Source organism: Cebus imitator, unplaced genomic scaffold, assembly GCF_001604975.1.
Source record: "Cebus imitator isolate Cc_AM_T3 unplaced genomic scaffold, Cebus_imitator-1.0 Scaffold59, whole genome shotgun sequence".
Lineage (NCBI taxonomy): Eukaryota > Metazoa > Chordata > Mammalia > Primates > Cebidae > Cebus > Cebus imitator.
In genome coordinates this window covers 2,357,942-2,382,736 of record NW_016107374.1, presented here as the reverse complement: position 1 = coordinate 2,382,736, position 24,795 = coordinate 2,357,942, and the positions used below count along the sequence as shown (strand labels likewise).

The window sequence follows — 24,795 nt, the reverse complement described above, 5'->3', positions numbered from 1 at the left end:
AAAAAAAAAAAAAAGAAGGGGGGAGTATGGCGCCCACTGGCAGGAGCAGCCTCGGGTCCATGAGACAAGGTGGGTGACCCTGGTAACTAAGGTGTGAGCTCACAAGAAGTCAGGGCTGTGTGAATTCAAATCCTAGCCCAGCAAAATTCTCTCTGTGATTTTGGGAAAATGAGCCTCAGTTTCCTTGTCTGTGAAATGGGGATACCCAGACCCCCTACTTCATGGTGTGACTGTGAGGCTGTGAGATAGCTTGAGGGTCTGGAGAGAGACAGACAGACCCCAGGAGTGCTGGCTCATGTGATGAAGGCACAGAGAGAGTGCTTAATAGATCTAGACCCAGAGAGGCAAAGTGCCTTGCCCACGGTCACACAGCAGGATCGAGGTTGTCCAGTGCAGTGGTGGTGTGTGGGCTTTGGGCCGGGACACACCCGGCAAAGCAGAGTCTGTGCCTGGCTGAAGACATTCCCCATAGCGCCAGTCCCTCTGTCTCTCCCCACCCCACTGGTAACAGGCTTGTACAAGCGATGTATGTACTTTGGCCAATGAAACATGAGTAAAAATGCTATGGTCACATCTGAGCAGAAGCTAGAGACACGACGTGCGTGGCTTCACCACTGCCTTCTCCCTCTACTGCCAGGCCATCGTCCTGCCTGGGATGGGAGCTGCTTCCCCGGCCCCATCACAGGATGCTTTACGCACAGAACCACGAGAGCACAAGAAGGACCCAGAGCATGAGCTAAAAGGAAGCTTTTGCTTCCCAAGCTCCCGGAGCCTATGAGGGTGCTCCTCCTCTCAGCATAACTGAGCCCGGGATGGCCAATACGGCCACGTCCCCTGTGTGCTGCGTGGCTGCAGGCAGGGCTTCACCCTCTCTGGCCTCAGCCCTAGTGAATGGGGCTCGTGAAAGGTCCTTCATAGATAACAGATGAAAGGCGTCAGCGTGAGTCAGACCCCTTGTGTTGGAGGAAGTCCTCTTAAGTGTTCATTTACTTCCTTTCCCTGGGGAAGGGCAGGGCTTTGGGGGTCAGAGGTTCATGTGTGGCCAAGGGAGGGACAACAGGGCATGCCTGCACACGCGGAGGCCTTTGGGTGCACCGTTCTGTCTTCCTAGAGTCCCTCCCCAGCTCCCACCCCCTGCAGCCCATCTGCCTGGCGAAGAAACGCCCATGCATGATGGAGGATGCCACTCCCAGCCTCCTCCTCCAGAGACACTTTCCCTGTCCCCAAAGAGAAGTGACCACATCCCCCACACAGCCTGGCCACCAGGACCCCCACACTGAGGCTTCCACAGATTGCCCAGGGGCCTGGGTCTGAGTCGCCATTGCTCATGCCTGGCAGCACCCTGGCATGGGAAGGCATGCAGTACACTTCTCCTCAGCACACCAGGGCCTCTGCCCCACCCCTCTCGCCGCAGTCTCTCTACGGCCCACGTGGCTGGAAGCGGGCATCTCGCCATGGCGGTGGGCCTGGCGAGGCTGCTTGCTCTCGCTCTGCCTTCCTGCCAGGCAGCCAGAACCAAAACAAACCATTCTGTTCCTCCAGAAAAACACAAATAAATAAGTCAGAAGCGCTCTCCTTTTCCCTGTCACCAGCCCCACCTCCTGGCTGATTCACCAGCAGGGAGGGCTGTGGCGGGGGTGGGGAATGGGGGAGGGCCAGGAGCTCGTGCCTCTGCACGAAGCCCTTTTTGGGAGTCACACTGGCCTGGTCCATCTCGATGGGCTGCTGGCGAGTGCTAACCCATCTAGGATACGGGAACATCCAGCCTCTTGGCTGAGATCTGGCGCAGTCCCCAGTGGCACAGAAGTCCTGGCCTTCTAGATGCACCAGGGGGTGGCAGAACCAGGGCTCCAGAGCCTCTCAGGTCTTGACATCCATGTAGTCTGGGACAGGTGACTTCCCCAGCCTGGGCTCCAGCCCCTCCCTCCACCCATGGTGAGGATTAATGGGCACCACAGGTGTCTTGCCCAGGGGAGCCTGTGATATTGTGTGGCCAGAGCCCCAAAGCACAGGACAGGCACAGAGGTGGACTCAACCTGGGTCCCCTTGCGCACGCAGGCCCTCTCCTACCCATTCAATGACTCGAGACTTCAGCCCAGCTTCCTCCTCCCTAAGGCTCATCTTCAAGGCCCATCCTCGTCATCCTGTGGGCCACTGGGCCAGCCCCATCGGGACAGCAGGCCCTACTTCAGCTCCCTGGGCTTGGGTCCTCTCCCCACGGCCCTTGAACCTGTGCAGCTGGGAAGAGACTTCTGTGACCTTTGACCATGAGTTCTCCAGCTCCCCTCCATGGGGTCCAGGTCCAGCCTAGGCCGTCCTCCTGTCCCCTGCAGACACGCTATGTCCTCTGGGGCCTTATCCCAGGCATGGCCCATGCAGCACAAAGCCAGCTAAAACCCTCCAGGGACCCTTGATGGGCTCAGAAGAAAGTCTCTCTACTCCACCCCCGAGGCTAGACAAGAACCCCCTGCCCCCACCAGCTGTTTCTTGCCTGGCTCCCCTTGCTCTTCCACTGGGCTACAGAGAATTCTGCACAAAGTGTTCCTTCCTCTGGGGCGTGGGGCTCCCACCTTCTAAACACTGTCAGGTCTCGAGAATCAAGCATCGCGCCTCCCTGCGCAGAAGCACCTATGGCAGGACAGGCCTGTGGGAGGAGCAGGAGCCACGTCCTCCTCTGCGTGGGCTCCGTACTACAGCTGTGGGGAGGGAAGGTGGCGAGGGGGCTGCTGGAGAATGGCAGGGGTGGGATCTCCCCAGGGCAGCAGCTTCACTGGAGATGATTCTGTGCCCCAGGAGCCATTGCTGCTTATCGCCAGGTCGGTGGAGGCCATCGGGAGGTTACTGGACATCCCGAAATGCACAGAGTGGGCCCCACATGGAGCATGACCCGGCCCCGATGTCAGTGGTGCTGGGGTGGGATCCCCGCTCAGGGGCCCTCTCCCCAGTCGGATCTGCCTCTGTTGGTAGAAGCTCCAGAACAACTAATGTGATTCCAGACCATCTGGGGTGGCTGCCGGCTCCGCCACTAACCGCTGCCTTCATCAGGCAAGTGACTCAACCGCCCTGTGCCTCCCCTGCTCATCTGTAAAATGGGCTGAGGATGGGCTGCCAGGTGGCCACGGTGGCATGATGAGGAGAGTGTTGAGCACGGAGACTCAGCAAAATTATGTGCTCCGTGAACACTTCTTAGGGCTAAGGATTAAAATTCTGATCCTCGATACTCCCATTCTCTGCAGGGGAGGCCTTTATTTTGCAGCCCGGCTCTTCGTCAGCAGCCGCCAGGACCCCTGTGCTGCGGAGTGGAGCGTTCCGTGTGAAATCCTGTGCAAATATGCAGATTATAGAAACCTGTGGGCTTCAGCATGAGGATCCCAGACACCAGTCACCAAACCTTGGAGAAGCCTGGTTGTTTTGCCAAGCCTTGTCTGGCATTCAGCCAGAACCTGCAGCACGACAGGGCCCTCGCCCCAGGCCTGGCACTACCCTCCTCCTTCAGGGAATCAGTTCCTTGTCTTAGAAGAGGCTTGGGTCAAATCCCAGACCTGATTCCAGCCCTGATGTGATGGACAGGGATTGCTGAGCGACTTCACACACAGAATTATTCTAAGGGCTGAGCAGATGGCAAGAGGCTGAGGGGAAGCACCCGTGCCTTTGAGGAAGGCAGGCTGGGGAGCTGGCCTAGGTGGGAGGTGGGGAGGTTTGGAAGAGGCAGCTTCCCCCTGAGTGAGTGCAGCATGGTGGCAAAGCCCTTCAGCCCCAACATCAGACAGAGATCAAGGCTCACACCCCCAACCTACCACCTCCCTTCAACAAATGCCCCGTTCAGGAAGATTTTTCCTTATCATGAAAAAATACATCTGCCCCCAAAACTCAGCCTCATGCTTATTGGGAAAATAACTTGAAGCATCACATTCAAATCAGAAGAAGATAAGAAGCCTGACAATTCTAAAGGCTGTTTTAGAGGCACTAGCCAACACAATCGGACAAGAAAAAGGAGCGAGGAACAAAAATGGCAAGGTAGGGTGCTAATGTTATCACTGTTTGCACATGGACTAATTGGAAACCTAAGAGAACTGGAAAAAAAAAAATAAGAAATTTCAGTAAGGTGGCTGAGTGCAAAATTTCTGTCTCCAAATCATTGCTTTTGTCAGTATTCCTATCTCAAAAGCATTGCCTTTAACAATAGTCAGAGGATAGAGTGGAAGAAAAGACCAATTGCAACATGAAAAGACACAACTTGGAATCAATGCAAAATACATGTCTGATATCTATACGAAGACATCTCTAAAATGCTAGGAAAGAAAATTTGAACAAATGGAAAGATTTGTATAGAAATGTTCAGCATCATGAAAAGTCAATCCTTGGTTTAACCTATGAATTCAATATGATCTCAGTAAAAAACACTAACTGGAATTTTTGGGGGGAGGTAGGGGTACTACACAGCTAATTCTAAAGTCTGTATGACAGAAGTGCCAGGGAGAGCCTGCTAAGACATTAAAACATATTAAAAGTCACAGTAGTTAACACAGCGAGGTACTAGCCTATACCAGAGCAACGAAGAATTAGGAGAAAACATGGTGACATTTTTAATGACCTCAGAGCAGGAAAAGCCTTTCTTAGTGTGATGTAAAAGCCAGAAGCCATAAAAGAAAAACAAAATTGATAAAATGTGATCACATAACAATTAAAAATTAAGCATGAGGAAAAAGCACTATAAAGTCAAAGTCACACTGAGGAAACATTGGTATGAAAACATCCAACAATGAGAAGATGGGAATATATTTACAACTCATCATATTTCCTTCATATATAAAAAGCACCCATACATAAATAAGAAAAAGACCAAAAATCCAACAGAAAAATGGCAAAAGACATAAGCACAATAAAAGAAACACAAATGTCTCTCAGACATGTGAAAAGATGACAGCATCACTCATAATAGAGAAAGGCATGCTTTTTTCACACCCCATGGCTTTACCTAGCATGTTCTCATGACTTTTCTACAAACTCTCTTTTTCCACTCCTGTGGTCCCCTCCATCAGGTCCCTGATCCCAATGTATTTTAATCACCTTAAGGAAAAGAACTGCATGGGATTCATCTCTGGGTCAATGTTGTCAATCAGTATTTCTTGAGTAAGTAAAGAATGAATGAAAGGACTCGGGCCCAGTAGATTACAGGCCAAGGCGCCTTCTATGCCTGAAAGCTTTCCACATCCTTAGCCTCACATCTGTGTCCATTTTTTTCTTTCTTTCTTTTTTTTTTTTGAGATGGAGTTTCACTCCTGTCGCCCAGGCTGGAGTGCAATGGCACGATCTCTGTTCACTGCAACCTCTGCCTCCTGGGTTCAAGTGATTCTCCTGCCTCAGCTTCTTGAGTAGCTGGGATTACAGGCACCTGCCACCACCCCCAGCTAATATTTGTCTTTTTGGCAGAGACAGGGTTTCACCATGTTGACGAGGTTGGTCTCGAACTCCTGACCTCAGGTGATCCACCTGTCTCGTTCTCCCAAAGTGCTGGCATTACAGGCGTGGGCCTTTGTGTCCGTTTCTCAAATGAAAAGGCTGAAGCTTAGAAGGCAAAATAGGCCAGAAGCCCTGTTCATCCAAAGACTCTCCCAGACGCCTTCCAGGCCCATCTAACCTGGCAGTGGTTACCCAACCGCCTCCCCAGGGGATGGGACTTTGGGAGGCAGGTTGCCTTGCCTGGGGCCCGAGGCGGTGGGGTTGTGTCCCCCCGCACCCCCGTGGCACTCACTTGTGCATGTAACCCTCGGAGCTGGCCGTGAGGTTCGCCTGCATCACCGCCTGGAACTCCGTCTCGTTGCAGCAGTATTTGAAGACTGTGTTGTTATGGTGACAACAGAGGATGAAGGTTTTGTTGTCCGAGAGCCGGGGGCAGTGGAAGCCGAAGTGGTAGCGGCCTTTGTGGTCTGTGTACGGCTCGCAGACCCGGAAATGTGCAGACAAGACTGGAAGACAGAGTCACCGGGCTCAGAGGGGTCCCTCACCAGTCCACGGGTGCCAAGAGGAAAGGGGACGGGCCTGCCTCTTCTAGGGTCCTGCCTGCTTCTTCCCTCCCCTGGACACCTCTGTGGTCCATTGTGAACCTCCCGTCTGGGCTCCCATTACCCCCAGCCTCCCTCCCTGTTTATACCCTCCCCCAGCCCTGGTTACACTCTCTGTGTCACCCAGACTAGGGGGTCCTGGAGGGCAGGGCTGGCTTTCCTGCCTCGGTGGACACGCTTGACATGCAGCAGGCACTCAATTAGGAAATCAGCCCTAATTGAGCACCTACTGTATGCTTCACAGGCCCATCTTGTTTGACTCACAGAGCCAAGAAAATTTGAGATCCCACTTTACAGATGGAGAAACTGAGGCTCGGAGACCTAAGGTGACTGGCCCGAGTTAAGTGTTGGAGGGCAAGAATGGAACCCAGGCCTGGATCTGAAGTCCGAGGCCCTCTCTAGTCTTGTGTCACTAGCTCTTTGTTGGCAGGTGGGCCGTGGTGGGCCTGTCGCTAAGCCCAGGCTGGCCCAGGCGGGGGGCGGTGGCTGGCACTGGTGCAAGGACCTCTTGGGTACCTCTTGTGTCAAAAACAGCAGGCCCTCCGTGCCTTGGTTTCTACTAAACGAACACCCTAGACCGCAAGGTCCCCAAGAGCCTACCTTGGTCACCCCCGCCTCTGCCCCAGCCTGGAGCCCTCCTGCCCCTCTGCTCACGGGCGGAGGTCCCTATTCAGTCCCCAGTGCTACTGCAAAGCCAGGACGATATTTACGAGTCGTGCCAATGGTGATCAACAGGACTGAAAGCCTGAACAAATGTAACAATGGAAAAATCCTAGAGCCGCTGTCTCAGGCTTAATTAGTATCTTCATAAAAGAGATCACTGTATCTAATTTGTATCGCTGAAAAGGGGCTTCGCTGGCTGAATACATTCCTTCCACCACAAAGGCACTGGTTCTGCAGGAGCTCCTCCAGCCCGTGGAAAGTGCTGCGTCTGTGGAGCGGTTATTAGACTGCATCCCACACAGCTCCCGCCTGCCCACCCGGGGCTGCCGCAGGGGAGTCCCGGCTGGGCTGGGCTGGCAGGTGGGCAGGCGGCCTTCACGTGCTGCCAGGGTGCTGAGGCTGCCTGGGGGGCGGGGGTGTGTGAAATTCTACGTCCCTTCCCCCATAGAAAGCACTCTCTTCTGTGGGGATGGGCATGACCACTGCGAGAGAAAGGTCCCAGCTTTCTGGGGGCCGGGGGAGCTTCCGGGTGCTGGTAGTGGGCTTGGCAGGGCTCCCCAGGCAGCAAAGTCCAAGCCACACCCAGGCCAGGGGTCTGGGGGCCACCCAGTGGCTCTCCCCACCCCAGGTGCTTCCCATGATTTGGCTCCCCTGGTCATCCTCAACCTTCAGAAAGAAGAGCACACCCTCTGGGGATGCAGAGGTTATGAAGAAAGCCCCAAGCAGACGACTGTCTCGCTCCATCTAACTTATTCCCACGGGACAGGGGACAGCACTGCGGCTCAGAGCAGCAGCTCCCCAAGTGTGGCCCCCGATCTGCCTCAAGGGCATCCCCAGAGGTCTTGTCAGAAATTCGGTTCTCAGGCCAGCTTCTGAATCAGAAGCTCCGGGGTAGGCCCTGCCATCTGTCCTGGCAAGCGCTTCAGGGCGTGCTGATGGGCTACGCTTTGGGACCCAGTGGCCTAGAGGCAAGGGGCAGAGGCAGCTGGCCCGTCCCGGCCACTGTCTGGGTCACTGCCCAGGTAGTGAGGAGGCCCCGCTCAAGCTCAGCTTGTGGGCAGCTGGGGAGGGACCAGGCACACTTGCGTTGCTGGTCAGAAAGTCTAGCTGAGGCCCTGCGACCAGCCCGTGAGGCTACCACAGGACTCGGGGAGGGAAGGGACAGAGTGGCAGGGCAGCATGGAGGAGGCGGCCTTTGAGCTGGGCCTCGAGGGACTGGGAGGAGCCTGATGTGCAGTGCTGGGGGCAGGGGAGGGCAGGCCCGGCCAGGCAAGGGGATGGGAAGGGTCCTACCCAGTACCAGCACCCAGCTCACCCAGCCACTGCTAGATGGTCAGACCCACAGGCTTTGGCCATTTGGTAATGATGAGCCCTCCCCAGCTGCTTCCCCAGAGCCAACAGAGCCCTGGGCTGGGAGCCAGGACAACTGGGCAGGAGTCCTGGCAGGGGACTGCCTGGGCCATTGTGACCTCACTGGCCTCCTCTCCTCACTGAGGAAAGACTCATGGTCTCTCAGGGGGCTTGGGGGCTCCCAGGAGCGTTCTGTGAACAGCAAGGCACAGCCCCCACCTACAGCTGGAGGCTGTTCATGTTTTTGGGGCAGTAGGGCAGCATCTTTGGGCTTCTGCTCTGGGGCGCGGTGTGACCCCAGGCCGAGGGACGCTGTGTTAGGAGGCCAGCCCTAGCAGAGCAGGGACGCTAAGGAGACAGCTGCATTTGGGGCCCAGGCCTCAGCCATGAACACACCCCCGTGTGCAGGGCTCCCTGTAGCTCCTGCACCTGGATGGCCCTCATTCACTGGCTAAGGCGTGACCTCGGGCTGGCCACTTTCCTTCTCTGAGTCCCACCTTCCTCATTTGTAAAATGGGCTGAGTGGGTCCGTCCTCCAAGGGCAGTGAGGACCAGGCGAGCCAAAACATGGGAAGCACCTGGGGTGTGGAGAGCAGCTGGGTGGCCCCCAGACCCCCTGGCCTGGGCGTGGCTTTGGCTTTGCTGTCTGGGGAGCCCTGCCAAGCACCTCCGACACCCTCATAGCCTCCCTCTGAGCTTCCCCCAGCAAAGGGGTAGTGGCTGCAAACCACCAGGCTGGTGTCAGTGACTATTAGAACACACGGGCATGAGGAGGTGCAGAGACACACGGAGACAGAGACAGAGACAGAGAGACAGAGAGACAGAAACAGAGACGGACACGGACACAGAGACAGACAGTGATGGATACAGACACAGAGACACAGAAAGACAGATGGCGACAGAGACAGAGAGACAAAGACAGAAACAGAGAGACAGAAACAGGGAGACAGAAACAGAGAGAGACAGACAGAGATAGACACAGTCACAGAGAAATAGACACAGACACGGAGACACAAAGACAGAGACAGAGGGACAGAGAGCGATAGAGTCAGAGAGACAGAAACAGAGAGACAGAGACAGAGACAGAGACAGAGAGAGAGACCGAGACAGAGAGACAGAGACAGAAAGACAGAGAAAGAGAGACAAAGAGACACAGAGAGACAGAGACCCAGAGACACAGAGAGACAGGGAGCAGAAGCTGGAGAGCCGGAGAGGGCTCCTGGTGGGGGGCAGGCCCTGGCTGGCGTGCAGGGCTGCCCTTGCCCTTGGGCTGCTCAGCTCTAGCTGGGAGGCGCGGGGGACTCCGTTTGTGCTGATCATCCTTGTAACTGGGAGAGCAGGAGCCTGCCTGTGACCTAAGCTGGAAACCCAGGGACAGCCCAGGAGGCCAGTCGGGCTAGAATCCACTAACTGTGTTGTCCCAGGCAAGTAAGCTCCCTCTCCAGGCCTCAGTTTCCTCATCTATAAAATGGGATGACTGGGACACTGCCTAACTGTCTTGCAGGGGCGAAGGAGAGAATGCGAGTCAGGGCTTCTCCCAGGGGTCCTGGCAGCCAGGGGAGCTCCATGGCAGGTTCAGGGCTGTGGTGCACAATGGAGACAGACAGAAGCAGAGAGACAGAGACAGAGACAGAGACAGAGAGACAGAGACAGAGAGACAGAGACAGAGACAGAGACAGAGAGACAGAGACAGAGAGACAGAGACAGAGACAGAGAGACAGAGACAGGCAGTGACCAACCACACAGCACCCCACATCAGCTCCTCACCAGAGGGCACCAGTAAGGTGGAGGACTAAAGGCAAGCCCCTGTGCGCCCCCAGAACCCCAGATGGGCCACCAGGAACCTTAGGAAGGGACCACGCCCTCCCCACACCGCCCGAACCCACAGCATCCACGGAGGTTTTACCTGCAGAAAACAGCAACGAGAAGAGGACGGCGAGCACGTTCAAGGACTGCTGGCCACAACTGGTCATCGTTTGGCTGGCATTGATCCGTCTAGAGCTGCCTGTTCAATGAGATCCAGGAGAGGCTGGGTGTGGGCTGCCTCGCTTGACACTGGCTTTGCTGCCCACAGCGGGGGACGGGCAGGTGGGCAGCAGGCAGGAGAGGGAGTTTGCAGGGAGCAGGGGCCAGGCACGGACGATGGAGACGCCACCATCCAGCTTCCTTTCCGGAACGAATGACCTTCCCCCACAAGCCAACTGTCACCTCCTCTTCTTTTCATGGCAAAATGGGACTTAATCAAAGGAGGACGGATGGCTCAGGTGGTAGAAATGAACAGTGGGCAGGCGCCAGAGCTGCAGAAGTGAGGATACCCAGGCTGGCTTGGCCACCTCGGGGGCTTCCAGGACCCAGGTCCCCTGCCGTGTCGCTAGGGTGAGGGGGTTCATGGTGACTTCCATGAACCCCTCCGCAAGTATGCACAGAGCCAGGCAGCTTCCCAGGCACGAGGCATACAGCGGTGCATGAAATAGGCACGGTTCCTCCCTGGAGTCCCTGTGTTCTACTCGGGAAAGCTGACGACACGCAAACAAATGAATGTTTCAGGTGCTCCGGGCGTCTGAGTACATATTCTAAGGTGCGGAAAGCAGGGACCCGAACAGAAACACACACGCTCACGTGCCCAGCTGCATCCTTCACCTTAGGCAAAGGTGGAGGCAACCCATGTGCCCGTCGAGGGAAGGGTGGGTCAACAGTAGGTGTGATCCTCACACAATGCACATTTCTCTCCCTGCTCCAGCGGGGGGAAGCCAGAGGCCGTTATGCTGAAACTAGGCAAGGCGCAGAACACACGGTGAGAGTCCACCTACGTGGGGTCCCTAGGGGAGTCACATTCACAGGGAATTTGTCATCGGGTCAAAAGCAGAATGGAGGGTGCCAGGAGTTCGGGGGAGGCGGATAGGGAGCGAGTGTCTCGTGGGTGCAGAGTTTCAGTTTGGGCAGATGAGACAGTTCTGGAGCTGTGGGGAGGTGAGGGCCGCACGACACCGTGGATTCACTCAGTACCACTGACTGTCCGCTTCAAAAGGGTTAAGGGTGGCCAGGCGCGGTGGCTCACGCCTGTAATCCCAGCGCTTTGGGAGGCTGAGGGGGGTGGATCGCCTGAGGTCGGGAGTTCAAAACCAGCCTGACCAACATGGTGAAACACCATCATTCCTAAAAATATAAAAATTAGCCGTGGCGGCAGGCACCTGTAATCACAGCTACTCAGAAGGCAGAGGCAGGAGAATTGCTTGAACCCGGGAGGCGGAGGTTGCAGTGAGCTGACAGCCCCACCATTGCACACCCCAGCCTGGGCAACAGAGCTAGACTCCGTCTCAAAAAAAAAAAAAAAGTAGGATTAAAGTAGTAAGTTCCCTGTAATGTATATTTTACCACAATAAAGAGAATTTTTAAATGTTATGAAGGAAAGTAAAGCAAGGTGTCAGCCACAGTGCTGCAGAGAAGGGAGCTGGGGGCGGCTTTAGAAGGGCAGTAAGGAGGGCCCTCTGGGAAGACGGTGTTTGAGCAGACCCTTGAGTGAGGCGGGAGAGGCCGCGTGGCTCTCTGGAAAAGGGTGCTGCGGACCAGGGGGCAGCAGGGGCAAAGGCCCTGTGGTGGGTGCAGTGAGGAGGCAGCTGGGGCAAAGGCCCTGGGTTTGGGGTATCAGAAGGGCTACTCGAGACAGGGCCTTGGGCCTTGAGGGCACAGGATTACTTAGACTATGATCACCCCTGTCCCCCATAGGAGTTGGAAATGGAGGCTAGGAGAGGCCATCTGTGTCCTCTGTATAACAGTGTTATCCTCCCAGAGTCCCTGTTGCCTGCGTGTATCTGGCAGGGGGGGTAGAGAGGAGAGATGGTGGTTACTTTGCTGAGCATCTACCTCGTGCCTGGCTCTGGGCCAGGAGAGGTGCTGTACCCCATCCTCTCCCTTGAGGCACCCTGTTATGGGACATGAATTGTGTTCCCCCCAAATTCACACGTTGAAGTCCCCCAGGACTCAGAACGTGAGCCGGTTTGGAAAGACGGTCATTGCGGAGGTCATTAGTGAAGACGAGGTCATCATGGTAGCGTAGGCTCCCTGATCCAAGAAGACTGGTGTTTTTTATAAAAAGGGAAAATTCAAACACAGAAACGCAAGTGCAGGGAAGACGCCAGGGGAAGATGGAGGCAGAGCTTGGGGTGATGCATGCGTAAGCCAAGGAACGCCAAAGATCACCAGCAAACCCCCAGGGACAGATTCACCCTTACAGCCTCAGAAGGACCCAACCCTGCCAACACCTTGACTTGGACTTCCAGCCTCCAGGCTGAGACAGCGAATTCCTCCTGTGGAGGCCTCCTGGTCTGAGAAGCTCCACTAGGCAGCCTGAGTAAGGAGATGCACCCTCAGACGTGGCACCTGCCCCCCGGGAAGGGCTGCGCTGGGTCCACGTGAGGAAGCTCATCTGCATAGCTGGGGGCGGGGCCTGAGGTGAGGATGGTGGGGCCTGGAGAGCCTGGCATCCCCCCCCGGCAGGAGACCCTGAGGACCTCCTGGCCTGGCTGAGCCCCCCTCCCACCCCTCAGCCCCACCCCCACCATCTGCAAAGCAGACTCCCTGCCCGCTCCAGCCTGTCCACGCCAGGTGAGGTCCCCCGCCCCCCGGGAGGATGGTTTCAGAGTTGAACACAAAGTGCAGGGATTTGCTGCCAGACCCCATGTTTCTGAAACAAGAGATGGTAGAAGAGGCTGCGCAGCCCAAAGAAACGAGCCCCTCTGCTTGCCCAGACTGTCCCGGCACCTGCGCTGGGCCCTGGGAGCCAGCTGGCAGCTGCCTTGCCCTCCAGAGCTCACAGCCTGGTCAGGGAGAGCAGAGGGGACACCAACCCGGGTCCCAGGGCAGCTCTGCATGCTGCTTTACTGGGGACAGAGTTAGGGCTCCAGGCAGCAGAAAGGAAAGCCACTCGGGCCACTCAGAGGTTGGAGACTTTGGAGCGAGGAGACAGGGCAAGACTCAAGAGCAAACGCACAGCGCTCAGGGCCTCGCCCTGGCCCGGGGCCTCAGTCTCCTCCCCTGCAGCATGGCCTTTGTGGCAGGACCGGGAATGTCAGGGGCTGTCCTTGTGAAGTCTGGTTTGCCAGAACAAGGAAAGGGACTGTCAGGATTGTAAAATGTCCTGAAACGCAGGCCACTAACACCAAGCTTCCTCATCTCTTCCTCCAGGAGGGGCCCCTCCCATCCACCTGCAGGCCTCTGCTCCCACCACTGCCCTGCTCGTCCCGGGGGGCTGTAAGCTGCTGAGCTGCTCTGAGCCTGGGCCTCCTCCCGGCCTCCTTCAGGCCCTCCTGGGAGGATGAGCTGAGGTGAAGCCTCCAGGAGTGCTCAGGAATGGATTTCTCCCGGGGAGTCCTATGGATCAGCCCTGGAAAGCACGCCGTGAGAGTGGAGAATGAGGGGCCTCTGAGATGCCACCCCATGCTCCATCTCCCCATGCTCCATCTCCCCATGCTCTGAGATGCCTCCCCTGTGCTCTATTCTACAGATGGGGAAGCCGAGACCCAAGGACAGTTGAAGCAGGTCCCCAGACTCCCGCTCCTCCAGCCCCCTAGGGTGGGGCTGCCCCACTTCTGTGACTGGGGCTCAGGTCCAAGAGCTGGTGGGTTTGCTGACAGAATAAGGAGGATCTGCCTCAGCCACAGGCCTGGCCCTGGCTTCAGCTGCTCTGACTCCCTACAAAGCCCTGAGTGTACTGGCGGATGTTGGGGGGCTATTGCTCACCCCTGGGGGGGGCACCCTCCCTTCATCCCTAGGAGTCCAAATCCTGCACCACTTTAGAAGCTGCTCCAGTGCCACCTCCTCCAGGAAGTCTGCCTTGATTCTCTCAGCTGGAAAAAGTTTGCCCCTCCACTGAGTCCTATAGTGCTGCATCTGTTTTTTCATTCATGTGTTAATTCATTTATTCATTCACTTATTCTCTCAGCACCCACTTGCTGACCTGCACTCTGGGCCGGGCCCTGGGCTGGCCTCTAGGAACACAAAGGAAGTGAGTCCCTGCCCTCAGGGGGCACAGGCAGGGGTGCCCTCAGCAGCTCCCCATTATGCAATTCTTCCCAGGACCTCTTCTACCAGGCCACGAGGGTCCTGGCCAGGGCTGACCCTCAGCCCCACCATCTGCTGAATAGACCCCTACCTCTGCCTTCCCAAACCCAGGGTCCAGGGCTAGAGAGGCCTTTATGCCCCTGGGGGCAGTTCCAGAGACGAATGCGCATGACAGAGACGTGCTGTGAGACAGCGTGGGTCTGGGAAGGGACAGTGTGCAGCCTGAAGCCGGGGGCTGGGGCTTAGGAGGTGCAGGGACTGGGTGGGAACCCCAGCCCTGCCTGAGGCACACCCCACTGTCATGTGGTTTGTACACTGCAGGTGTCCCCACCACAACACGCTGTGGTTGCACTGGTTCCGTGTCCAGCCTGGGCTTCCCTTGGGGGTCTGTCAGCATCCATGGCCTGGCTATGCCCCCAACCCCCAGGAGTCCGGCCTGAGGTGGGTCAACATGCAATCACAGCTACAGCCCTGTATGCTAGACGGAAGCCCCGGGGCACGTGGGAGCTCTGGATAAAGGGGTCGGGGGGCTTCTGCAGGAGGCGGTAGGGGCTGCCCTTACTCCCCAGGTCCCCAAGGCAGCTCAGGGCCAGAACTGAAAGCTGAATCCTCAGTGGAAAGAAAAACACTCCGTATGTCACGAGAAGTTACCTAAGTAAAAATTCCATTTCTAATGATCTGAGACAGAGAAGCTTGGAAGCCAACCTCCCCATTCCAAGCTAGGTCAGAAAGAGGCATTGGAAACCTCCCCGGGACTTGGGGACCGGCCAGCTGTTTAGGATTCCACAAGGTGGCCAGCCTCATGGCCACGAGTTTAATAGCACTGATGTTCACAAGGCCAAAGCCATCACCTCGGGTCCTTCTGTGGGGTGTGCAGAGTGAGACCCGGGCTATGGGAGCCATGATGATGATGATGATGGTGATGTGGGTGGAGGGACCCGGGCTATGGAGCTGTGATGACGATGTTGTGTCACACCATTGGGCACCATTACCTGAGAGGCCCTACTAATGAGGTCTGTGGACACCGGTCTGGCAGCCCACGTCCAGTCCTGGAAGGGGACCAGCAAGCTCCCATCTCAGAAAGGAAAAACTGAAATTTAGAGGTGACGTTACCTGCCCAAGATCACGCAGCCCCTCAGCGGCAAAGCTCATTAACTCTTTGCACCAAAAAAGTTTCTGGGTTCCCTGAAAGACCCCCAGAAAGTGCACTTACCACAGACAGATTAGATTTCTCCTCCCAGGTTCTAGTTCTCTGGGAATTGGTAAACTGCCTAAGATGGTAGTTTGTGGCCAAGAAAAAAACTCAAACAACTGAGAACATTCTGGCTGAGCGGACGTTCCAGAACATTGGTTGTTTGACCGGGGTCAGAATGATGAGTCAGGCATGCATGCATCTCTGTGAGCCATCCCTAGGGTCAGCCCGGGATCGCTGTTCTGAGATTTGAGGATTATTTTTAAACACTGAACTTGGCGAGGCTGGGGGCAGAGGAAGGAGGGCACGTGAAGAGAAACAGAGCTGGGAAGATGAATTAAACCCGCCGGGAACAGCAGCGGTCTGTTTTCGTGTCAGCCAGGCTCTGCAGGGCAGGGTGCAGGAGGGCCAGAGGGAAGGGGGCTGGGGACTCAGGCTCCCGCAGGCCTGGACGCTCACCTGACACCTGGAGACCCCCCGTAGCACTGGGGGCTTCCGGCCAGCCCCTCCCCAGCCCGCCATGCCCCGCTTCTGGGCTCGGCCAAGTGCAACACCTCCAGCCCCTTGCCAGGCTATATCCATGGCAGCAAGGCGTGCGGGTCAAGACCTCACCTGCGGCCAAGTCGTGCTCCACCTTGTGTAACCACATCCCATGTGACCTGGGGTGACAGCTGAGCCTCAGTGTTCTCAGCCCTAGGATAGGGATGAACCACAGCATCTAATTTACCAGTTGAAGGAAGTGAGGCATTCAAGGCCGGGGTCAGGCCTGGCCACGTGCTTCTTGCTGCTGCTGTCTCTGCCTCTGCCTCTTCCAGCAACCAAAGCCCTGGGCAGCCCCAGTGCCGGCTCTCGCAATGTCCCCCTAGTCACCAACCTGCCTCCTTGGGTTCAAGGCCATGCTCACACCTGAGGCGCCTTGTGGCCTGGCCCTGTGGCCGCCTTGCCCTCTCTGTTCCTGGAGCTTCAGCCCTCTGGGCCTTTACACAGACAGTTCCCCTGTGCTAGGACCACCCTTCCCCTCTCCGAAGCCGCAGTCTGGAGGCTCATCTGGGCGGCCGCCTCTCAGGCAGCTTTCTGCCCGTGATTCTCCCACTCCCCAGGTGAGCTCCTGACACTCTGACTTCCCCTCTCCCCACGGTGGTCTTGGGCTGTCTGGAGGCCGTGCTAGGGCAGGGGCTGGGTGGGGTTCACCCAGGGCCAGCATAAGCAGGAGAACCCTGTTCAGCCTGCCTGGTTTGTGTCCTGACTTGAGAGTGACCTGTGAGAACGGAGCAAGGGCAGCCGAGGGTGGCTGAACCGGGACCTCTGCCCCAGGGTTGGCCCTCCTTAGACAAGGGCCACACTCAGGCCTGAACCTCACAGGATGGAGAGCAAAGGACACATGGCCTGTTCCCCAAACACGTCCCACCTACTTTACTGTCGTGGGGGGCAGAGGGCTGACCTCGGGGTGAGGACGGGTCGTGCCCAGTATTCTGAACATGAAGCGGCTGTTGGCAGAGCTCAGGAGCCCAGGCCTTTGCCCAGGCTGGTCCTGCCCCTGGGCCTCCCTTTCCCCACCTTGTATGTCCCAATTGAACCTGCCCATGGGGCCTGGATCAAATGCCGCCTCATCCACAAGCAGCCTCGGTTACCCGCCCTCCTGACCCCACTGTTCGGGGAGTGCTTTCTCTCCTGGTCACCACTTAAGGAACACCTGACTAGTGTCCACTATGAACCAACAGTGTTGGGCATGGGGGTTCCCACTGCCAGGAGCCTTACAGCCTCAGGGGAGGTGGTCACGGACTGTCAGTTACATAATCAGTAATTCCACGTGGGCACGATGATTGGGGTGGCAACATTAGCATGGATTAGTAATTCAACAGGGCAGGGCTCTCCGGGGCCACACCAGCAGTCCTACGGGCAGGCAGCAGCCCAGCAGGAGGGCAGGAAGTACAGACAAGGAGATGGGGGCTAGCAGCTGCGGGGCTCCCAAGCCCCAGGCAAAGCACGGCGCCCAGTGCTACCCGATTCTCACCCGTTCTCTTCCCGCCAGCCCTAGGCCGCACCCTCAGTCTCCCTGTCACACAGATGGAAAATGTGGGGCTCAGAGAGGGGACTCAGGCCCTGGGGGGTCTGCGCCTGTACCCTGTCTCCACAACTCATGAGTGTGTTCACCCCTGCGGGCGGCACGTGTGAGGATGCCTGTCTCCATACAGCACACGTGTACACACGTGTCATCGGGGGTTTAGCCTCCACAAGCTGCCCAGTCTCCAGGGCCTTCCCTCGGCGGTGCAGACCTAATCCTGAGTTTGTGAACTTTTGTTTTCGGGACATCTGCTTAGAGGTTATGAAATCTCACTCTGAAACGTGAGGTCCAGGAATAAACACTTCTCAAGGCTCAATGCCTGCGTGAAGGGAGATCAAAGCGTGTCTCTCTGACCCCTTCGTACTTGTTGGGGGGGAGTGGCGGGGGGATCTAGGACATCTTTCCTTGCTGTGCTGGCCAGGACGGAGGCAGCTGGAGAATATGGCTGGGGGAGGACAGAGAGAGGCGGCCCGTTCACCTGCAGCTGGGGTGCTGGGCTCCACGCCTGACAGCCAGTGAGAAGGGCCAGCACCTCGCAGCCCGGCGACGGCCAGTGTGACCTCAGCCCTGCCCTGCAGCGGTCACATCCCGTAGCCAGCCCTGCTGAGATCATTTTGTTTTTGCTCAAGTCTGTGGGCGGCACAGGCCTGGCACATAGTAGGCACTTTGGCAACACTTGTTAATTGGTTGAACGAACATAGGCAATTGTCATCTCCGTTACTGAGATAAATAAACCGCACCTCCGAGAGCCTAAGCGATCGCCCAGAGCTGGGGTCGGCAGGGTTTCAATCTGAGCCCGGGTCTGCTCAACTCCAAACAGGGCGCTGGAGGCGAATGCACAGGCTTTGCAGTGAGTCTCCCCGGCCTTGGATCAGAGCTTTCTCGCTAACGAGCTGGGCGATCTAGGGCAAGTTACTTCACTGGTTTCGGTTTCCTCATCTGTGAAATTCGAGCCATGCCCCACGCCTTGCAGGCGTACCAAAGACAGAAAGGACCAGACGTTAGCAGTGCACCCAGAACGTCAGCAACTGATCCATGCAGGGTTCTATCTGATGCTGCCCACTCTACTGTTCCCAAAGCTGATGGTTTAGGTGCCAGAGAAGGTCCTACGTGCCCCTTGGTAAATGAAAGTGTGTTTGAACTCCGTGTCTACGTCTTGTCTCCCCAGTTCCTCTTTCCAGGCTTTGCTTGTTCCGTTACTTGGCACTGATTTCCTTCCGCCTTGCCTGTTGGTGTATTGCTTCCCTGCCTGGTACAAGCTCCTCAAGGGTGGGAAATTCTGTGCCTCTGCATCTCCCCACCATGCTTCGCACACAGTTGGTGCTGAATAAATGTCTGCTGGACATAGAGTAGGGACTCCATTCGCACTCATTGGCCTGGTTTGTTTTATTGTAAACAGCAAACCTGCAGATGGGAACAGCAGAGATCCAGGCAGATTTCCTTCAACTGAGACAGGACCTCAAGGCTTACAGCCACCCCAGGAGTGAACCTGGGCCATCTGCCCGGGGTGGGAGCCACTCACTTTAGCCTAGAGACCCAACTCCAGGGCTCTGGTGGGACAGGTCCGCCTGAGTCCATGAGCCGAGGCGCGCTAGCTCATACCCCCTGGGCCCTACTGTCCTCCCACCAGGCAGGCTCCCCCTACCACCTGCTCCATGGGGCGGCTCCCAGGGTCAGGGCAGAGAGGAGGAGCACACTGTCATGAAGGGCGCCGGCCTGGCTGTGGGAACGGGGAAGGCGTGCAGGTGACTGCCAACCTGGAAACCTCTCCTATTTCCCCACATTCTTCCCTCAGTGACTAAACATTCCAGTTTATCCATAATAACGCTTTTGCCCCTCACTGACCCCTCTCCTGCTGAATCCACCAAGCCCCAGCAAGCTGCGCGCTGGGCCCAAGTTACAAACTCAGCTGTTCCAATGGTTCCCCCTTTGGAGCCCCTGCCCTGGGTGAGTTCTGCGCCCGTAAGCACTCTGGGTGTGCTGCCCTCTTCAATGTTGGAGGTAGGCACTGCTGTGATCCCATTTTACAGATGAGGAAACTGAGGCCCAGGGAAGGGGGAGCTTGAGCGAGAACACACAGCTGAAAGGGGCTGAGCTGGAAACCCCAACCCTGCTGAAGGCCCTAGATGCCCCACTGTCCTCCTCAGGGCCACACTGGGTCACAGGGCGAGTCGCCCAGCCCAGCCTCAGTTTCCTCCCTGATTAAAGGGAGGTCTTGGCTGAGACCATCGCGGGCCTTCAGCAACTCACCAACCCTTTGTTTCTCTCTGTCCGTCTGAATTATTTGGTCGCACCATGGAGATAAAACAACCCCTGGAAATCCCAGAGGCATTTTTTTCCCACTGGAGAAACACAAAAATATCACATGAAGAATGAATCACTGAAAGTGTCAGGGCAGGAAGAGGAAAGACAGGCACGGAGCTTGCCGCGGCGGCGGCGGGGGAGTGACCCTGGGTTTCTCTTCAGCTCCCTCGGCCTCCCTGGTCCTCAGAACCCCTTCTTCACTTGAGGGAAGAGAAACCAAAGCCCCGAGCCTCAGTTTCCTAATCTGTAAATGGGGACAACACGCCCACCTTGTAGGGGTATCAGGAGGGGCCAGTGCATTTATTCGTTCATTCATTCATTCATTCATCTCTTATTTCATACTGGCACGATGCCAGGCTAGGACTGCAGACTCTGCAGTGGGCTGAACAGATCCATCTTGCCCCCATGAAGCCAACCAAATGCCCTCCATGCCATGACCAGGGCATCCTGAGAGCACCCCCTAGGCCTTCTGCAGCTCTCAAGCCATGTCAGGCCCTGCAACACCCCTCTAGGCAAGGCTCTTGACACAAGCACATGGAGGCACAGAGACGGTCAGCAACTTGCCCAAGGTCACACAGCAGGTAGGTAGTAGCCCCAGCTCTGTGCACCCCCACAGGGCTCCCACCCCTCCCAATCAGAGCCTGTTCCCCTTCCCACCCGATGGGCACAGCCATCACCCCTCCCATTCTTCTGTGACTGACAGCCACTTAGCAGCCTTGCCTGGCTTCTCCCTTAGACCGAATGCTTAGCCAGGGCAGGAGCCCCAGGCCCAGTGTGAATGAACTTCACACCGTGAAGACCTGGAAACCCCCACAGGCTGCTCCTTACCTGCCCAGCCCTGTGACCGAGGGAGCAGAAGCCCCCTGCAGCTGCCGGCTGCCATCCCTCTGTGGCTGCTGGCCTCTTCCCCAGCTCTTGGTTGCCACCAACCCTAAACCCCAATACAAGGACAGCAACTGGGTCGGGCCTTGTATAGGCAAAAGAGAGTTTTCCAGCGCAGGCCGGCCTGTGTGTGCTGACAAGAATTCAGCGTGCTCTTCGGGGCGGGGAGTGGGGCGAGGGCCTGACTCAGCCTCGGAGTCCAGCTCCTGCCCGGGCCTAGGGCGGCCACCTCCCAAGCCCAGGGTGGCAGCGGCTGCTCCCGCAGTCTCCACGCACTCCGGGCTGTGGTCTAACTGCCTTGTGCATCCTCAGAGCACCAGCAAGAGCCGCATTTTACAGGTGAGCAAACTGGAGACACTCCCTGTGAGATCCCACAGCTAGAAGGGGCCACGCTGGGGCTCAGACTCAGACCACCAGCCTCCGGGGCACACCTCGGCTGGTGCTCGGCATGCTACCTGCGGATTCCCTCCCGTGGGCCTCAGTCTCTGTTGGGCAATGGGGGCTAGTGACACCGCTGCACAAGCCCCTCTGGCCAGCACTGCCCGGCGAGGGGTGTGGGCAAAACAAATGGTCCCAAACCAGCCCAGTGAGGAGGGGCACCTGGAACCCGCGAGCCCACAGCAGGTGTGGCACCTGCCTGACTCCAAGCTGTGCTGACCTTCCTACTGTTGCCCCCTACCCCTGGCTTGTTGCCACCCAGCTGCAGAGGGTCCTCCCTGCCAGCAGGAATGGGATGGGGATAGGGCAGGAACAGGGTGGGGGGTGCCCACACCTGCCACTGTTCAAAACACATCAGTGGCTTCCATGACCTTCTGGACACAGCCCAAGGGCCTGGCTGGCCCCTGCAGCCACGCTTCCTGGCTGTCAGGTACCCCCGCAGCCCACGGCCGTCTCCCACACCCGGGCCTTCGTGCATCGAGGTACCTCGGCTGCGCCCTTGGCTGGCTTCTGGGTGGCATTTAAACACAGCCATAAAGGAGGCCAGCCTTCCTCTGCCTCCCACCCATCCCTGGAAGCCTGCCCATCCTGAGCCAGGCCAGAAATAAACCTCCTTTTTCCATTCCTTTCGGTGGACACAGAGCAAGTTCAGACTGGCCTGGGTCCGCCTTATCTAGCCACAGTCCCAATAATGGCAGCCCAGAGCGATGGGTGTCACAACGGGAAACCAGGGGCCCGTGGGTACCCAGAGTGCCTGATGCAGCCTGATGGGGTAGGGGCCGGGGGTGGGGGTGGTATTTATATAATCAGGATTAGGAGGTGCTGTGATTGTCACCAGTTTACAGATGCAGAAACTGAGGTGCAGAGTTTCAGTAACTTGTCCTGGGCTGCCTGGCTAGGGATCTGGCATGGATGTCTGAAGAATGAATCGGGTGGCAGGGCGGGGCTGGGGCAGTCTTCCCCGCAGAGGGAACAAGGCACAGAGTTCCTCCTGCCTCTCATCTGGGGCTCAGCGTAGCAGCAGAGAAATGGAAAGGCTCTAAGCTTGTGTTCACAAGTTCAAGTCCCAGCCCTGCCACTTCTCAGCTGTGTGACCCCGGGCACGTTTCTCTGCTTCTCTGACCCTGGGCTGCCCTGGGGATTTCATTACAGTTCAAAGCAGACCTACTGTGTGCCAGATCTGGAGCACCTATGACACAGGGAAGTACGGGTCTGCCAGTGACACTTACTCCTTCCAATCACCCCGTGAGGCAGGAACTGTGAAAGTCCACCTTCAAAGAGGTTGGAAGCTCAACAAAGACGAGCCTGCCTGGCAGACCCAGGTGAGGGTCACCTGGAGGGAGGTGACCCCAGTGCGGGCTCAGGGAGGCCAGTGTGACCCCATCGTCTTGCTCAGCGGGTCCTCACCTCAGCGACTACGTGGGAGGAATGGCGCCAACATCCCCTCTCGGCCGAGGGGAACCCTGCTCTAGAAAGCTCACAGCAGCGCTATGGAAACCCGGACGCAGCCCTGGAGATGGTCCAGTGGATGAACAGGAAAATCCACGGTGCTATGACCAGACACTGGAACAGTCTTCGGCTGCCCCAACGCACTGCGGCCACGCACAGCATCGCAGGGCATCTCAGCGCCGTGAGACTGAGAGAGAAATAGAGTCTCCAAAGATGAAGTTCAGCACACTACCCTTCCTAGAAGGCTAAAAAGAAGTGTAAATAACATGTATTTCTGACAGCACGTCTGGCTATGGTGAAGCATACGGGGGGAAGAGGGGTGAAGTGGGCTCTGCCGGGGGGCTCACAGGCTGACACTCCCGCCCCCACACTGGGGGATGGTTCAAAGACGTTTCTTATCTTATTAACAAACAAGTAAACAAAGAAGGCTTGGTAAGGACTTCCGTGGGAGAGTACCAGGAAGCAGGAGAGACACGGACCTGACTCCGTGGCCTGGAGTCCAGAAAAGAAAACAGAAAATCAAGGTTCAAAATATATGTAAAGAAATATAATGATTACAGTGACCCCCAGCCCCCACCCACTGCAAACAGGCCCGCCCCTCTGGGCAGCTGAGACCCACACGGGGACCTGTCTGGGGACTGCAGACGCTACTTTGGCCTGGCTAGGGGTCCCGAGAAAGCGGCATTTTTTCCGGTTCACAGTCCCAGGCTGCTGGGCGTGGTGCCGGAATTGTCCAATTCCAGTAGGGAATCGGCACGAACTCCCAGCCTCCTCCTAGTGAGCCCACAGACACCTTGCCCCTTTGAGGCCTTCCCAGTCATAAACTCTCTGTGCCTCAGTTTCCCTATCTGTAAACTCAGGGCCCCGGTCCATATAACATCCTCCTTTATTTCTGTGTTTTGAACTGAGCTGGTGGCCACACGTCACCTGGGCCACAGAATCCCAACGCTGCTTCTGAAGCTGTTGGTGCCTGCCCAGTAGGTCACCTGTCTTGGGACGCTTGGTTTTTTTCCTCTGTGGATGGTGCCATGGCTCCATCCTGGCCCCTCGAGGTCATGGGGAAGATGACTGAGATGAAGAACACACAGGACCCTGCTGGAGCCACTGCTGGGGAGTTGCTGCCTCCCTCACAGCCTCACAGGCAGCAGGTGATTCTGCAATGGCAGGATGGGTCTCCATCCTGACCCTCAAAGGATTTGCACCCCGGGGCAGGGAGGAGAGAGGCCTCGCTCACTATAAGCCGCCCGTGTTGATGTGCAGCCGGGCAGTAACCCCCAGGGGCCAAGTGCTCTCTGCAGTGCCATTGACAGACCTGGTCTCCCACACATCATGCTCCCACAACAGGACGTGTCATTCTGTGACTAGCCCAAGGTCACAAAAGCAAGCCGCCACGTGGAGTCAGGTTTGGAGTACACCAAGCCAGGGACACCAGCTGAGACGTGGTGCGCCCTGGGGAGAGGGACCTGGGTCGAGGATGCAGGATGTGATGGGAATCGGCCAGGGCTTACTCGCTTGGGACCTCGGACAAGCGAGTAACCTCTCTGAGCCTCAGTTTCCCCAGCTATCTAATGGGGATGGTACCCAGAGTAGGCCAAGATGAGCAGAGACATCCCCGGAAGCGGCTGCACCAGGGCGGCACAGACCTGTTCATCGGACCAGGGCGGGGGGCGAGGGGTCTGCGTCTTTGCCAGCTTTCCAGGGCACTCTGGTGCCCACTCAAGGAAGAGTCATGGGGCCAGCTTTGCAAGCCACCCAGTCTTTGTCCACTCCACAGTTGTAGACAAAAAAGAGCTGCAGAGAATCCTACATGAATGGGTAATGATGCTGTGTTCCAATAAAACTTTATTCACACAAACAGGCAGCCCCAGTTTGCAAACTTCTGGGTGAGATCATTGCTACCCCAAGCACAGCCCACAGAGCAGCCACCCTGGCGTCTCCCGGGAGCTGCTGGAAACGTGAGCTCTCGCGCCACCCTTCTGGCTGAATCAGAGGCTGCGCGCTAACCCATCCCGCGGCACGTGCACGTCTGGGAAGCCCTGCGCTGGGGCATGTGGCAGGCTCTTGGGGCAGCTACCTGAGCCTGCTGGTACCTTCTGAGGCAGGAGGGGGAGCTGGGGGGTGCTGCCTAGAGAGTTATAACAAACCAAGGCACCAACTCGGCTAATTGGCAGCAGCTGCTGTTTCAACCAGAGACTTGTCAGCTGTGATTAAGCGAAGTTGCCTTTAGGCCAATCAACTTCAAAATTATGCAAATAGAGCTGCAGTGGAGACCACAGGGACGGTGCTGAGCCAGCTCCCCCACCCCTGACCTGGCACGCTTAACCCGT

At 57.0% G+C, this 24,795-nt stretch overlaps 1 protein-coding gene across 1 annotated transcript in view; it reads right to left on the bottom strand.

The window, feature by feature from the left end:
- Positions 1-24,795, bottom strand: part of SHISAL1 (shisa like 1) — an 83,865-nt gene that overhangs the window by 44,457 nt on the left and 14,613 nt on the right. The window contains exons 2-3 of the mRNA XM_017529504.2: positions 9,985-10,083; positions 5,756-5,969 (exon numbers count right to left, since the gene is read on the bottom strand). Of these exons, the coding sequence (XP_017384993.1) occupies positions 5,756-5,969; positions 9,985-10,051 (281 nt within the window). The 5' untranslated portion in view covers positions 10,052-10,083. The remainder of the gene's footprint in view (positions 1-5,755; positions 5,970-9,984; positions 10,084-24,795) is intronic.